Source organism: Periplaneta americana, chromosome 1, assembly GCF_040183065.1.
Source record: "Periplaneta americana isolate PAMFEO1 chromosome 1, P.americana_PAMFEO1_priV1, whole genome shotgun sequence".
Lineage (NCBI taxonomy): Eukaryota > Metazoa > Arthropoda > Insecta > Blattodea > Blattidae > Periplaneta > Periplaneta americana.
In genome coordinates, this window is record NC_091117.1 from 50,815,622 (window position 1) to 50,831,844 (window position 16,223).

Consider the following 16,223-nt stretch of genomic DNA (forward strand, 5'->3'; position numbering starts at 1 on the left):
AATAGTCTATAGTGCGATAATATGCACAAAAGAACTGAAGCCTGTATCTAAAAAATGAACGGCCACCATTTTCAAAAATGTTTAAATATCCGTATTATGATTAATTTTCTATTTAATTCCATTCTCTATATTCTTCGCTAATATGCTGTAGACAGTATAATATACACTGCATAATAAATACGTTTGCATGGATAACTCAGTCGTGAGTAAAAATACTTATTGTTAATACTGTACTGTATTTTGATTAAACAAAAACTAATGAAAATTACCAAATTAAAAAATTACGATATCTCCTAGTTTACGTAAATGAACTACTTTTCTTCCCTCCTATACTTAGTAAAGTGATTTGTTTGTATTTTACGCCAGAATCATCAAACTTCAATAGTAGAAGGACGTAGAAAACGGTGTTTCCGGTCTGAACCATTAATCCAAAGGTATAGCCAGGTTAATATTAAAAATGTTAGTAAAAATAAAATGATGTCCCTGTACATAGAGAGGCATTACGTACTAAAGCACGATGTCTTGATAATGTCATGCATATGTCGTAAAAACCGTAAAAATGAGTATTACTTTTATGTTTTGAAATAAAAGAGTATTATTTTTATGTTATGTAATGAAATATTATTATTTGAAATGAGAGAGTATTATTTTGGTTACACTTAATTAAATATAATATATTTATGTGTAGTTGTGCAGTACCTTATAGTTTTGAATAATAATAGATCGAAATAGTTATAATCTGATCGCGTTCCGCCACTGGTGCCGTCTTGTGTACAAACAGAAGTTCAAAGAAGGAAGTAAGCGTATCGCTGCTGTTGGAAAATGATGTGGGTTAATAAAACAAAAAGCAAGTTCCTCTCCTTCTCCCCATGCCTGATAGAGACTATTTAGAGTTACATGAATAATCTATACTAATAATAAATCTGTAGCCAAAATTATTCTGGTAATTTTCGATTTTCCAAAAATAATTGGTGTTAACATGTCTAATTAACCATCCTGAAAATGAAAATCGCTTTTTTTTAATTTCTGTCTGTCTGTCTGGATGTTTGTTACCTTTTCACGCGATTATGGCTGAACTGATTTATATGAAAATTGGAATATAAATTAAGTTCGTTGTAACTTAGATTTTAGGCTATATGGCATTCAAAATACTTTATTTAAAAGGGGGGTTTGAATTAAATAAATCGAAATATCTCCCTTATTATTAATTTTCGTGAAAAATGTTACATAACAAAAGTTTTTTTAAAACGTATTTCCGGTAAGTTTTATTCTATGCAAAATTTTGACAGGACTGATATTTAATGAGATAAGTGAGTTTTAAAATTTATATAACAACGCCATCTAAGGCGCTGTAATGAAATAAAAAACAAATGACTTCGTCTATAAGAGGCCTTAGACAACAACAAACGAAAGCTATTAAACATAGCCTACAGAGAATGTTTCTGTGTACGTATGAAGTAATATCGATTAAAGGATATACAAGACTTTTAAAATAACAATATAATACATTTTCACCGCCGCCTCAGATTATAGCGTTGTTGAGTAAAATATAAAATTTTTGAGTGGGAAGAAAAAACACATTTATTCATTCCATGGCAATGTTACATAGGAGATCGTGAATTCACATATTTTCGAAAGCAAGAAATATAATTACATATCACTATATACGCTGTATCACTATTTAAGTTATTTGAAGGGTTCAGAACCATAGTGGACCAAGCGCCATTTATTGAAGACGTAGAAAACAAGGGTTAAAATTAAGTTATTACCATAATTCAATGGAAACATATAGCAAGTATACACAGTAAATCTAAATGATGTCAATCTTCATTAAACCATGGTTGCATGTGATAAAAATTAAGAAACATGTTAAAGGAATTGTCATTGCACCAAATGAGTGATATCTGGACCAAAATGATAAGCATTTTAATTATTTAAATACAATTTAAATTAAGTAACATATTAAACGATTTATCCTTCTATCAAACACGAATGTTCCCTGGATCAAATGTTCTATTTTAATTATGTAATTACTAGGGAACGGAATTTGGAGCAGTAAAAGCTAGTATTGGCATCTACACAGCCATTTGTTTACAACCCTTTATATCAAGTCCTCCCCTCCATGACATACTCTCAGCTCTCTGCACGTCAACAACAGGTGAACGGGACAGTTGTCGCATAAGAACTTCAACGTGCAGGTTTGCAGTTCAGAGTATGAAGTGCAGGTACAATGCCGAAAGTAAAACCAACTAACAATACAAAATTGAAAGACTAGTCTATATTTGTAAAAGCTCCAGATCGAGTATCAAAATTCAGGAAACAATTCCCTAAATTGTCGCTCCCCCCATTTCCAGTTCTTAAGAGCTGGGGGTCATGGTTAGAAGCTTGCAATTACTACGCACATCACCTCCAATCTGTGAAGAAGTGGTCCAGTCTTTCAATCCCGATGACGCGGCTGCGATTCAAATACGCCAGGAACTGCTAAAGCATAGAACAATCGAGAAAGAAGTCGTGGATATTAAGTAATTTTTTTTTTTATATTTACCGGATGCCATTATTCGATTAGCAATGTACACATTGTGTTTAATAAATCTTATTATTATTCGATTAGAATAGTCAGGAGTAGAACTAGTTGAGCAAATAAATATTATGAGGACTATTGTAAATAAACTGAGTGCAGTAGAAGGTGAAGTAGGAAACCGTGTTGGTGAAAAAATGAATAGGGTTTGATTAAAAATGATGGATACGATATTCTTAGTCGGATTTCAGATGTACTAACAAAGACGTGTCCCAATGACGTCATTCAACATATTTACAATTGATTACAACAAGGCACAGTAGGAATAATTGTTTCATCAACAAAACATAGCATTAATTGAAAATGCCATTTCGTTTGGTTCTATATTTTGTTCAACTTTTAATGATACTACATTAGGCTATATTCTAAACATTGTAGTATATTGCATATATTGTAAATTCTGTAGTATACGTTGTATACATATTATCATATTTCATGATATTGTAAGTAAAGGTTTTAATTTAACACGCTCCTGACAGAAAAAACATATATATTCAGAGGCGAGTTCCATACAGAAGACAACTGTCTATCAGCCATCAATGTTTCCACTGACACGCGAGGAGCAGAGATGGATATTTAATTATGTATATTTGTAATGTTGTTTATTGGTGTCTTGTGCGTTGCCAAGAAAAACACATGTAGTTCAAAATGAAATGCAGATTATGTACATTATGTAGGCCACTATATATCATTAAACTATAACATTTGTTTATTCTGCAATACGTTTACAGCACGTTGCGTGTAAGTTTGTATGAAGTGGACTGTACTCGTCCATGCTCTGTGACGCAGCTCGCTTGACAGTCACTGAGCTACAAATATCTATACTACGTTTCACCATTCTTTATAATACTCCAAATCCCTTTCCCTGGTAATTACTTTATATTTATTTCTAAGGGGTGCAGCGGAGCGCACGGGTACGGCTAGTTACGAATAAAATGAATTATAGCCTAGTTGTTTTGGTCATAAACAAAGGTAAAAACTATACTATCGCATTTTCCCCTCTTCAATTTTAGGGGGATAAATCTCACCTCCCTTACCCCTCCCCATTGTGACGCCACTGATGAGAATGGAATGAAGATCTGCCGGAATGATGTTGACGCCTAACTAGGAGAACCAAGAGAAAACTCCAACTGTGAACTTACCCGCCAGAGGTGCCATTATGAACATCTGAACGAAAATTAAGAAAGTATGATATGTGTGATCTCCGTTACACTAATTTATTTTCTCGAACTTGTGTTCTATACGGAGTCAACGCTTTAACTGCTATGTACAGTCGACCGGCTGCTTGAGTTTAAATAATTCTGTAGTATAGCGACAAACATTACTTACAAGCAACTTGTTTCTCCGTGTTGCCGAGCTGACAAATTGCCGGACTGTAGACTCGTGCAGTGTTAATTTATTATGATCTTAAGGACTAAAGACAAGGTAAAACTCCTCAACACTTTGTCACTACATTAACATTGCCACTGGATGTACAAAAACATATCAATCTTACACACAGCCTCGCTGCGGAGTTATTCTTTTTTATATCAAATGCACTAAGCTCAGAGTAGCAGGCACAATCAACTAGTCGCAGATGATGGAGAGCAGCATTTCCTCGCGCACTGAAGAGGAAGCAGATCTTCGGCTAGAAACGGATCGGAAATTGGTGGCTCAATTTGCTGCAGTTGCTCAATGGAGTCTTATGGTTAAGCCGTAAGGCAAGCATTTAGCTAGAGACGGAAACTGTCGCTCTCCGAAGCGATACGTCATAACTTCCCCTTCAATTCCATCTACAAATTTCTTTAGAGAGAAGTATTAGCACAGTCTAGTATATACAGTCACGAAGCTTGAGTTGTGAAGGTGCTAGGAACAATTGACTGTGACGGTACTATTTCGCATTGACTGTAATGAGGCGATATTAGCGATCCTAGTGGTTAGCAACTATCTATGGATGGATATTTACTACGTATTGAGCTTCGTGACTGCATATACTACACTGTGGTAATAGTACTGCATTTTAGTGGCGTGGTATATTACATCTGGATGAAATCAGTGTTTCTCTTTACCAATTCCGAAACGAATGGGAAGATATGTAGAGGCACATCTACCATTAATACAAACAAATAATTAAACGTCATAAGAGGCGCTTTAAGTTTAAATCTATGCAGAAAGAGCCAGTCCCATTTGACGATTATGTGTCATTCAACTCGGTAGAAGTTCCGGAATTTCTACAGTTACAACAAATACAAATACAACACATTAATTTGGTGTCGCCTTAAGAGAGGAGTACACCATTGGCCTACAAAAGTTGAGTAAAATTAATTTTTTATAGCTCAGCTGCTATAAAAGCTAAATGAACAAAACTTTTCATGCTTAATATAGTCTACATACATTACACTTTATAAAACACTATTCAGAATATTAAAATGGCTAATAATTACCCGTAAATTGTCGTTGTTTTTAACGTCATAAGATAAGTATACAGATGGTGTTCTATTTAATTTTTCAAATTTTAAACATCTTCTAGAGAGAAGCTAAAAGCAGTCTTTTTCTTCAACCAAATAGAAAAGGGGAACGGCTGCAAAAGTGCAGAATCGTATTGAAATTCTTATAATTTCCAGAGTTTTAGAGGTAGATGCTTCAAAGTTGGTATGTTTACTGAAAGCGGCGTATTTTATTTTTATACATTTTCTCAAAATTTTTAAGGAAGAAAAGAAGGTGGAAAGGCCTCTCTTGGTTGAAATCCAGAAATTTTATTTATTTATTTATTATGTAAATGCTTTACGGTTGTAAAAATAATTATGCGAATTTGATATTATTTTTACCGGAGTACTTAATGTAAAAAAAATACTTAAGTTTTTAGCAAAATTTTTTCAAAAAACTACAATGTGGTATATTTACATCAGTATCAAACATATTATTATTATTATTATTATTATTATTATTATTATTATTATTATTATGTTCACTGAAAACTACGTATTTTATTTTCATCCATTTTTTCGTAATTTTTAAGAAAGGGAATTTCATTTTTACCGGGGTATCTAATGTTAAAAAATGACTTTCATTTCAATCTAAATTTTAAAAAATATATAGTAGGCTATATCAATGAGGTATTTTTCTCAGCTGCTTTAAAAACCTTAGAATGATTATAGTATTTCATGTTTTTTATATTTTTGGTTATACTCGTATTTGATTTTATAAAAATAAATGAAAAGTTTACATGTAATTTTATAACACCAAAACCTTATCATTAAATTTCGAAACCAACATTATGTTCACCACTGTCTAAAATAGCTGTGTATAAATTTCATTTTCGTACAAATATTATTTTCTGAGAGAAATGGGTTCAAAAAATTGAAAATGTAAATTGCGAAGACGGTCGACTAAGATACAGATTTCCTGCTAATGGCGGGAGGGGGGGGGGCGTGGCCGCCAACATTTAAATTTTAAGAGCAGGTAGAGACATGACACATATATTGATTTTTGTGTAAAACAACATTTCGTACCATTTTAAGCCCGTATTTTTTATTGTTATTTTTTTATTTCTATTTTTTGCGTATGTCCCCTCTTAAGGAATTACAGATACAACTAGTAATTGACTACATCTGCAATTATCACGAGAACTGGAAACGTCATGCAAATCTAGTCTTTCAGGTGAAGCTCCCTGTAAAGCAGATTTGAATAATTTCAAGGGAAAAATTGTTCCGGGGCCGGGTATCGATCCCGGAACCTCTGGTTGAACGTACCAGCGCTCTACCACTGAGCTACCTGGGAACTCCACCCGACACCGTCTCAACTTTTCCCTTTATATCCACACAACTCGCGTGGGCTGACGAAACGCCAGAGACCCACAACGAGTGCACACAATCTCTGTGTGACTTAGAATTGTGGTTTTCTTTTAACGTACACAGTAACGTATATATTATGCAAATCTAGTCTTTCAGGTGAAGCTCCCTGTAAACCAGATTTGAATAATTTCAAGGGAAAAATTGTTCTGGGACCGGGTATCGATCCCGGGACCTCTGGTTGAACGTACCAGCGCTCTACCACTGAGCTACCCGGGAACTCCACCCGACACCGTCTCAACTTTTCCCTTTATATCCACACAACTCGCGTGGGCTGACGAAACGTCATGTCCAAAGAATGGAACCGGGAACAAGGTGAAGGCTGCACTTTAGCGCTATGTCCATCTGAGAGAACTTTTACATTGACCCTCAGCTATGAACATTCCCAACCTACATCTGCTGGCTACACTAAGGTGTCCTAAGAACCCTGTTCCGCTCATGTAACTCCACTTGTCTCTAGATTAGGCCAGATCCTCCGTAAGTCGTCAACCGATGATTGGGAAATACTATGGAATGACAATGGAATGGACCTCTGATGAAATCATATTGATGCCTAATGTGGACAACAGTGGCAATCTAGGAAAACTTCAACTTAGACCTTGTTCGCCATAAGTGTCACTTTGGATTTTTCAATCCTAGACCTGATCGCGACTCGAACTCGGGTCGTCTGCGTGTCAAACGGATGTCTAGACCATTCAACTATTGCAGATGCATGATGATGATGATGATGATTATGATAAAAACAATGAATGAATTCATGTAGAAGTGTTCTTTTTTCAATGTTTGTAGGGAGCGAACGGGGGTCGAACGTAGTGACTGGTTCACTTTTGCTGGACGTAAGTCGACTGAAGGCTCCCCACCACCAACTTGGTGCGCTCTTGCGCAGAATGAAAAGGACACACAACTCTAAGTAGGCCTAAAGCATTTTTAACTTACAACTATTCGAATTCCTGTTAACGTGCCAATAAATAATTCTTAAGGTAAATATGGTACAATTTGATACAACATTTTTGGGTTTTATATCACATCACAGATGCAAAAACATACAACGTTAGGAAGTTCATGTCGGGTGAGAAAGGAAAGGGACACACATCTGTTGGATCAGTTATCAGGAACTACTTTCCTGATGATGGAGCAGATGCACAGTTCTCGAAACTTTGTACCCTTCTACACCTTTGACACGATGCAATGAGAAATAGGCCTAAATAAGAATTTGTCACTCAAATCATGCACGGTACAATTTATATAAAAAATGCTTTAATAAATTTAATCTTAAAATGCATGTAGGAGTATAAACACGACGGAAGAAAAATATGATTATTTTAGAAGAATTTGGAGAAATCAATTCGTTATAGATTAACAAACATAAGAAACGAAATGAAAATAAATTCAACAACACACAGGTTGTATAGGCTAAATATACGACAGATTATATGAGGGGTTAAAAGTAAATTGCAAGAAATGAAATATTTTGCGATCTATGCAATTTGAAAAAACCGTCGGTATATAAATTAAGGGGTTATTTCTGCAAGTATACAGTATACATACAATGTTGTTTAGTATTTTAAATACAAGTGAAAAGTCCACAATTTTTTTTTTTTTTTTTTGACATTCGTGAGTTGAAATGTCAAAAAATCTGACTTAATGCCACTGTTGCTTTGAACCCCTCATATTTACTGTATCATAAATACACGACGTATATAATACACGTGTATAAATATCATAAATACACAACAATCCTGAAAAATAACGGAATTCGCCCAAACTGAAAAAAATAATGTGACAAAAGAAGACTTATTATTATTATTATTATTATTATTATTATTATTATTATTATTATTATTGGGCAGCCGAGTAGCTCAGTTGGTTGAGCAGCTGGCTACGGACTGGAAGGTCCAGGGTTCGATCCCAAGTGGTGACGAGATTTTTCTCGTTGCCAAACTTCCAGAATGGCCCCAAGGTTCACTCAGCCTCCTATAAAATTGAGTATCGGGTCTTTCCCGGGGGTAAAAGGCGGTCAGAGCGTGGTGCCGACCACCACCTCCATGCCCCCCCAAGTGCCTTCATGGCGTGTGACGGGGATACCTTTACCTTTTATTATTATTATTATTATTATTATTATTATTATTATTATCATCATCATTATTATTATGAGATAAACGATAAAAACTGAACTAAGCATAACCATTGACGAAATAAATATAAAGAAATATAAGACACGGCATTGAAAATGAACAAAAACAGAGCGACTGGATTAACAAGACAAAAACAACACAGCTACAGTTGAAAAGAAACACCTTACAGAATATTTACTGGATGAGGTAGAAACAGGTGACTATGGGGCATAATTCGTCCTTGATGATGATGATGATCATCATCATCATCATCATAACATTCCTCGACTTAATCTGAATTAATAATGAAAATGAATTTGTAGGTCTATAGAAATAAAATTACTGACAAGTATATAAACTCTTACATTATGAAAACTTTCCAGATTACTGGGTGAGGTAAACACAGGTCACTAAGGGGCATAATTCGTTACTGATGAAGATGATGATGATGATGACGACGACGACGAGACATTCCTCGACTTACACTGAATTTATAAATGAAATAAATTTATATAGAAATGAATTACGCAAATATAGGCTACATCCACCTTGAAATAACCACATATCGTAAACACTAATGATGTCGAATTTATTACGTGGTCTGTGGTACCGATATAATCTAATTTTTTCGATTTCCTAAAGGAATTTCTCAACCATACACAACGATACTATTCGGAAAAAGAAGGGTGGGTTAAAAGTTTACTTTAAATCCAAAACTGAAAACTATGTGCTCAATGATTTAATTATAAACACATCGACAAACAACCTGTTGATAAATGAGGTTATGCTGAAGCATAAATAAACGACATAAAAATACAAACAAAAACGCATCAACTTCATAAACATTCACAATAGAAAACTCTGATAGCAGTTGTCAAAATAAAAAAGTAAAATCAAAATATTAACTTACGTTGTGTGCATTTTGGATTTCGCCATGTTGCTAGGGCCAAGCCGTAGAAAAACAAACCCGATACAAACACAAAAAAAAGCACCAATGTATTTTTTAACTCAACAATCAAACTTCTTCCCGCCTATGCTAAGCCTCCTGCTGAATGGAAACAAACGTCACAACTGAAAACAAGTGAAGTCTGTTATGTTTAGACTCCCCTCTCACAGATCCGATGTGTACTGACGGCGGAACAAGAGACTACCAACTAAACGCATTGCACACTGTCGTCGTCATGCCGTTCGGCCAGCCACAACAAAATATGATCTTCGCTGTACACGAGGGGAGAGAGAAAGAGAAGGAGATATAAGCACGCTCCTCCGAGTTGGTCGGACGCTCGGAACACAACTGACACCTAACGGGCGACTTGTAAAGTTATTTGATACAGGTCCCGACTGCTCCCCTAATGTAATCGGACCGTGGTCATGGTTCGATGTTATTATTGCGGATTATCAGTCATACATGACTAAGCTCACTTCCTGCTTCTGCATAGCTCATTGGTTCCTATTCTCTGCAGCGGTAGCATGGAAAATGGGCCGATTCAGTTTAATCGTTAGATTCAATAGACCAGTAGCTTGAGAACAGGGGTTTGATCACTATCTGACCAAAAAGTTTCATGCAAATTTCTTTGTTAATAAAATAACCTAGCCTACGATACCGTATCACTGAACAATAAAATTTATGGTAGTCATGTCAACTGATGACCATAGGAGCAAGCGCGCGCTTCAGAGCTCAGGAGAGCCTGAGCGCTTTACAGCGGAAAGGAAAGCGACAGACGAAAGAGGTAGTATATGCCGCTTGGTCGACCTATATACAGGGATGGCCAGCATTGATTCAATGGATAAAGGGAAGAGAACTTATTATAACTCTACCCATGTTAATTTTTTGATTTGTCTGAGAAGTATAAGTGCATTATAAGAATGTAAGTTTTAATTTTAATGCTCATTTTTCACAAGGAATATTTTCTCAACTTTTTTTTTATAGAAAAGTGAAATTTTCAGATATAGGCCTAATTATTTAGTAGTCTTACAGGTAGTGAAAAATGTTCTCGTAAATCTAATATGCCGTAAATACGTATTACTGAAGATAGTGTATTACAAATTTTGAAAATATTCGCATGGAAAATGTTTGTAAGGAAATTAATTAAAACGCAACTACTGTTATATCATAAGCAAAAGATATGTGCACATGTGTTGTAAAAATGTCAGCTCTATAGCTACAGCAGATTTCAAGAAAATAATTTAATATTCTGATGATAGGAAGTTGCTCACCAATATCACCCTAAAAGCATAATGCGATAAGAGTTTTGTTATGGAATATTAGTTACACTTAAAACATATACAGTACCTAGGTAACTTTGCTTTATACTGTAATATTGTTTTGATTAGTTCATTGATTACTTTCATAAGGCTAAAGATACCATCGATATCAATTTCAACTTATCATGTCATACTCAATCTCTTACTTCGGGATATCACTTTCTTTATGAATGACGTGTTTCATTCACTTAGTACAATATAGTTGTACTACTATGGAATATATGTGAATATTCATTCTTAACTCTTTATTATATTACAGTATTAACGTTTAAAACACAACTGCAATATTAAGAAATTGGTATTGGTACTTTTGTTTTACAGACAATATAGAGAATATCAAACAGAAATAAACCATATAAAAATAACGACATAAAATTTCACGTTCCGTTTGAAGTTTGTGCACCACTGTTTTCTTAATCCAACAGGCCGCTTATTCCTCCTTCCAGTCCTAGCGCTTGATGCCCGTGCACGACGTCAAGGTCAGAAAAATGCGCTTGCTCTGAAATCACTGACTTATGGAAAGCACTAGAACAATATAATATTAGTGGGAATACTATTAATGTAACCAAGGAAATATAGACTATCAAAGTTCTTTTTCAAAAATAAAAGTAGGTAAACAACTCTCTTCAGTATCTTATGCAAGAAAGAGGCTACGACAAAGATGTAGTTTGTCGTCTACTCCATCAAACGATCGAGAAAGCAAGACTATCAGCGCCCGCAAAGCCGATAACCCTTACGGTAATGTTGTCTACGTCGCTTCGTTGATGTAAAAACTGCTTGTGAGTGTTTCAAGACATCGGGACTTCGGGAAATGTCTTTACGTATAACTTTTTGTTTCTGCATACTTTATTAATTTTATCTTTCTGCACAATTATTTATAATATTGCACATTCATTTCGCAATTCGAAACAAATATAAATTTTCATTTGTGCATTTTTACGACAATTATTTATTTTCTAGCTTAAACCCTGGTTTATACATATATAACAGTTGACAAAGTCATGAAAAATAGTCAATTTTTTTTTTACACATTTCGTATTTTATCACGACAAACTTCATCATAGACTGCACAGGTTGGAATACCGGCACGTTTCGAATCCATAAATCTTAAAATGTTTGTTCAAAAGTTGAAATGGAATTTAAGTTATGATCTGGTTCTTCCAGCATTTTCTCAGCTTCCCCACATATCTTCCGTCTCTTGGTTCAGGGAGCAGTATTTGTTTAAGCAATCGATGCAAGTACGCATTCATTCATGACATCTGTTTCTATATCCTGTTATGGTCTCATTCATATTTTGTTCACGTAATTCCTCTCTCTTGCTTGGTTCGTCTTTACGAGAGCTGGACCCGACCAATTGGATGCCCTATGCGTCACCTGCTGTCACAGTGGAAGAAGTATGTTAACAATCGTGTCGAGTATTAAGCAGCAAGTGCAATTCCTTTCTTTCTCTTAGCGATGATCGGGTTTCATTTGAACAGCCTAATATACACGGTGTGTTAAAAATGCAGTGAAAGTGATCACTCTTGTCTTGCACATACTGAAATCTCTCTCAAATTTTCACTGTTCTTATTGTATGTATTTATTTACACTGCAAGTGGGCAAGCACCCGGTGGCAGTGGTATATACAATATTAACAATACACAATAAAATGATAAGCAATACACAATAAAATTTACAATACACAATACAATTTTACAACACATATACAATTTTATACACAATACAATAAGAATACACAATACAATTTAACACAATAATAATAAAACATAAATAAAATACCTAATTTTACAATACAACCTACATAATTATGTATAGGTCCTACATAAGTTTCAATAGTCTTTCACTTTACTCTCATCTCATTCCCTATAGTGGCACTATGACGCATTTCACTGACACTTTAGCACACACTTCACTGACACTCTGTAACACATTTCACTGACACTATAGAACACATTTCATTGACGCTATAAATTATCACTGATCGGAACTGTTCACTGCACTGTAAAACCATAACTTCATTGACTCACCTCGCTTCACTGATAGAACAGTTCAAGTAAGTCAAATAATTACATCCTTATGCATACTTATAAACAGAACTACATTTAAACTAAACATTTCTAGTCTAAGGCCCTCTTACACGCTATTTTTAAATAATTTACAATTCAAACCAAGGAAGTAAACTTGTCAGGCTAGATAAATACATGTCACCTTAAAAAATTAAATGTTGAATGCCACCTTAATCTTAATTTGCACTTTATACACAACTTTTTAAATTATTCTTGAATCTCCTTAAGGAAGGACAGCCCTCAAACACCGCTGCAGGTAGGTCTTTCCAATCATTTATAGTTCTATTTAAAAATGAGAATTTACCTACATCCGTTTTCTGTTTCCTACATTTGATTTTAAAATCATGATCGTTCCTACCATAGTACGTTGGCTTTTCTAACCGAGCCGTTATGTCTACCCATGCTTTCTGACCTAGATGTGCTCTATACAATGAAAGATGTGCTCTATACAATGTTTCTATTGTATTTGCATACAGATCTTATATCACTATAATTAATTAAATACTTTAATTAAACAGTTTAATTAAACATGAATATCAGTCTAATGACTTACCTAATTATTACAAAAACCAATACTACAACATACTGTATAATAATTTGCTTTTACTCTAAATACACTATCTACCAAAAGTAACTGGGCATTGTTTTTGCCCCTTTAGAACCTCGTGGTACCACCTCTTGTTGCTATAACAGCAGCCACCCTGTCAGGCATGCTCTCCACTAGTTTGTGTAGGATATCCACTGGAATGCGTCGCCATTCCTCTTGCAACATGGCACTCAGATGGACAATGGAAGTTGGCCCCAAGTTTCGGCGGCTACTATGCAGTGGTATGCAGACAATAATGTTCACCGGTTGGACTGGCCTGCACAAAGTCCTGATCTCAATCCCATTGAGCACCTTTGGGACGAATTGGACCGGCGATTGAGGTCTCGGGAGATGCGGCCAACTTCCATTGTCCAACTGAGTGCCATGTTGCAAGAGGAATGGCGACGCATTCCAGTGGATATCCTACACAAACTAGTGGAGAGCATGCCTGACAGGGTGGCTGCTGTTATAGCAACAAGAGGTGATACCACGAGGTTCTAAAGGGGCAAAAATAGTGCCCAATTACTTTTTGGTAGATAGTGTATCTTATGTAAACGGAAGTGTAAGAGGACACTAAATTTTAGGCTGTCCGTATGAATATTCTTTACGAAAGGCACGAATAACGAAGCTAAAAGAATTGAAACATGTAAGTGACGGTAAGCTTCCCGATGTAAATATTGAAAACACTGTAATTGTGAGGTATCGAATTTCACAGCAAATTCCAACAAAATAAATATGAAGTCCTAATGTGACCGGTGAGTTTCTCAAAAAGTGCACCATTGCAGCAGCGACGAAATACGCCCTCAAAACTGAATTTATTTAAAAACTTTCTCGACATACAGTGACAAGAAGAATAGAACAAATGGGTTTTGATATTGAAAGTCAGTTACAAATAAAAACAAAAATTATATTTATAGTTTTTGCTTGCATTTGATAAATGTACTGACATTAGCAACATTTCACAATTAGTCGTAGTTATTAAGGGAGTTGATTCTAATTTTAACATCAATGATAGGCCTACTCGTTCAAGCCTGATGGATTTTCATCTAATTTGACTTCTCAGAATTTCTTTGACATCTTATGAACAAAACAGATAAATGATTAACAAGTAAAAAATGTGAACTTGAGTAACATTGAATAATATTGCATTCATAAATAGGGCTGGAAAAGTAATATAATTTCAATTTTAGTGCTCCCGAATTGCCAAATATAGTTTAAGAGAATAATTTTATTATTTTTTCTGTTTAGATTTTATTAAAATTGAATAAAGTCCTCCTAGTTAAAAAAAAAACTTAAAAACTATTTATTTTGTAGTCAGGTTCAGCACCATAAAATATGGACAGAATTCCGTTATTGATGCAACTATAATAAGTGATAATGATATCACCAGTTTCGCTCAGAAAAAAGAGAAGAAAGAGAGGCTTGTTAGTCCCCAGGACTGTATGAGAGTGATCTATGCCAGAAATACACAAAATAAAGGAAAGATCTTTTAAGCTACGTGTGTGTTATTACTAGACTTCGAAGTTCAGGTCCCGATGGAGGAGATACAGGTTGATTGATAGCGGAGTGTTGGAAGGAGGTGTAGTAGGAACAGACTAGGGCTTGTTTACTTTTTCCGGTCTGGTTGAAGTTTTCGTACGCACTAACACTGAAGCCGGGGCAGTTGGGACTACGTGAAGCCACTGCGATGTCGAGAACGAAATTAAATTGGAACAAATTCTTAAATATACATTATTAAATTCCTTCCAAAAAAAAAAAAAAAAAAAAAAAAAAAAAAAAAAAAAAAAAAAAAAAAAACTTACAGTAAAAATAAGTAATATTATTTGAAATGACAAAATGCGTCACAATTGCTGGGGGGATAGCCTTAATTTTTATTATTTTTATTTTAGTTGGTTATTTAACGACGCTGTATCAACTACTAGGTTATTTAGCGTCGATGAGATTGGTGATAGCGAGGTGATATTTGGCGACATGAGGCCGAGGATTCGCCATAATTACCTTGCATTCACATTACGGTTGGGGAAAACCTCGGAAAAAACCCAACCAGGTAATCAGCCCAAGCGGGGATCGAACCCGCGCTCGAACGCAACTTCAGACAGGCAGGCAAGCGCCTTAACCGACTGAGCCACGCCGGTGGCTGATAGCCTTAATTACGGACTAAAATAGATATTGACATGATTTTGAAGTACCGGTATCTATATCTATTTAAAAATTATACCGTATAAATTCAAATTAGAAATAGAATATATTTAATAATAATAATTTATTTATTTAATCTGGCAGAGCTAAGGCCAGTAGGCCTTCTCTTCCGCCCAGCCAGACTCATTTAGATAAAGTAATTTAAATTAGTATTAATAGCCTATATTATTATATTTAACATACTGTAAATTTTAAATAGCTATCTTGTTAATTTGTGATACCGGTACTTCATTTTAATTCATTCTTAGTTTATTTTGTTATCAAGTTAACCTACAAAGCTTTCATTTTGACTTCTTGATAAATAGAATACTTCACTTACTTTCATTTTAAGTATAATATTATCTTCGTTTCTTGGTAAAGAGTTCAAACTCATACGGAGGTTAGGTTTATATTAATTTTTTTTTATTTTAGTAGGTTATTTTACGACGCTTTATCAACATCTCAGGTTATTTAGCGTCTGAATGAGATGAACGTGATAATGTCGGTGAAATGAGTCCGGGGTCCAGCACCGAAAGTTACCCAGCATTTGCTCATATTGGGTTGAGGGAAAACCCCGGAAAAAAAACTTCAACCAGGTAACTTGTC

The 16,223-nt window shown here is 34.9% G+C and overlaps 1 protein-coding gene across 4 annotated transcripts in view; it reads right to left on the minus strand.

The window, feature by feature from the left end:
- nemy (no extended memory) overlaps window positions 1–16,223 on the minus strand; it is a 560,333-nt gene that overhangs the window by 380,643 nt on the left and 163,467 nt on the right. Inside the window, exon 1 of one of the 4 annotated variants that reach the window (XM_069819565.1) lies at window positions 9,433–9,755. The exons of 1 other annotated variant lie outside the window; for it this stretch is intronic. Coding sequence is in view for 1 of the 3 variants with exons in the window: in XM_069819581.1 (XP_069675682.1) it covers window positions 9,433–9,458 (26 nt within the window). In the remaining 2 variants the exon portion in view is untranslated. Of the gene's footprint in view, window positions 1–9,432; window positions 9,777–16,223 lie in introns of those variants that run through there. 2 more of the 4 variants (XM_069819557.1, XM_069819581.1) reach the window with 2 other exon arrangements.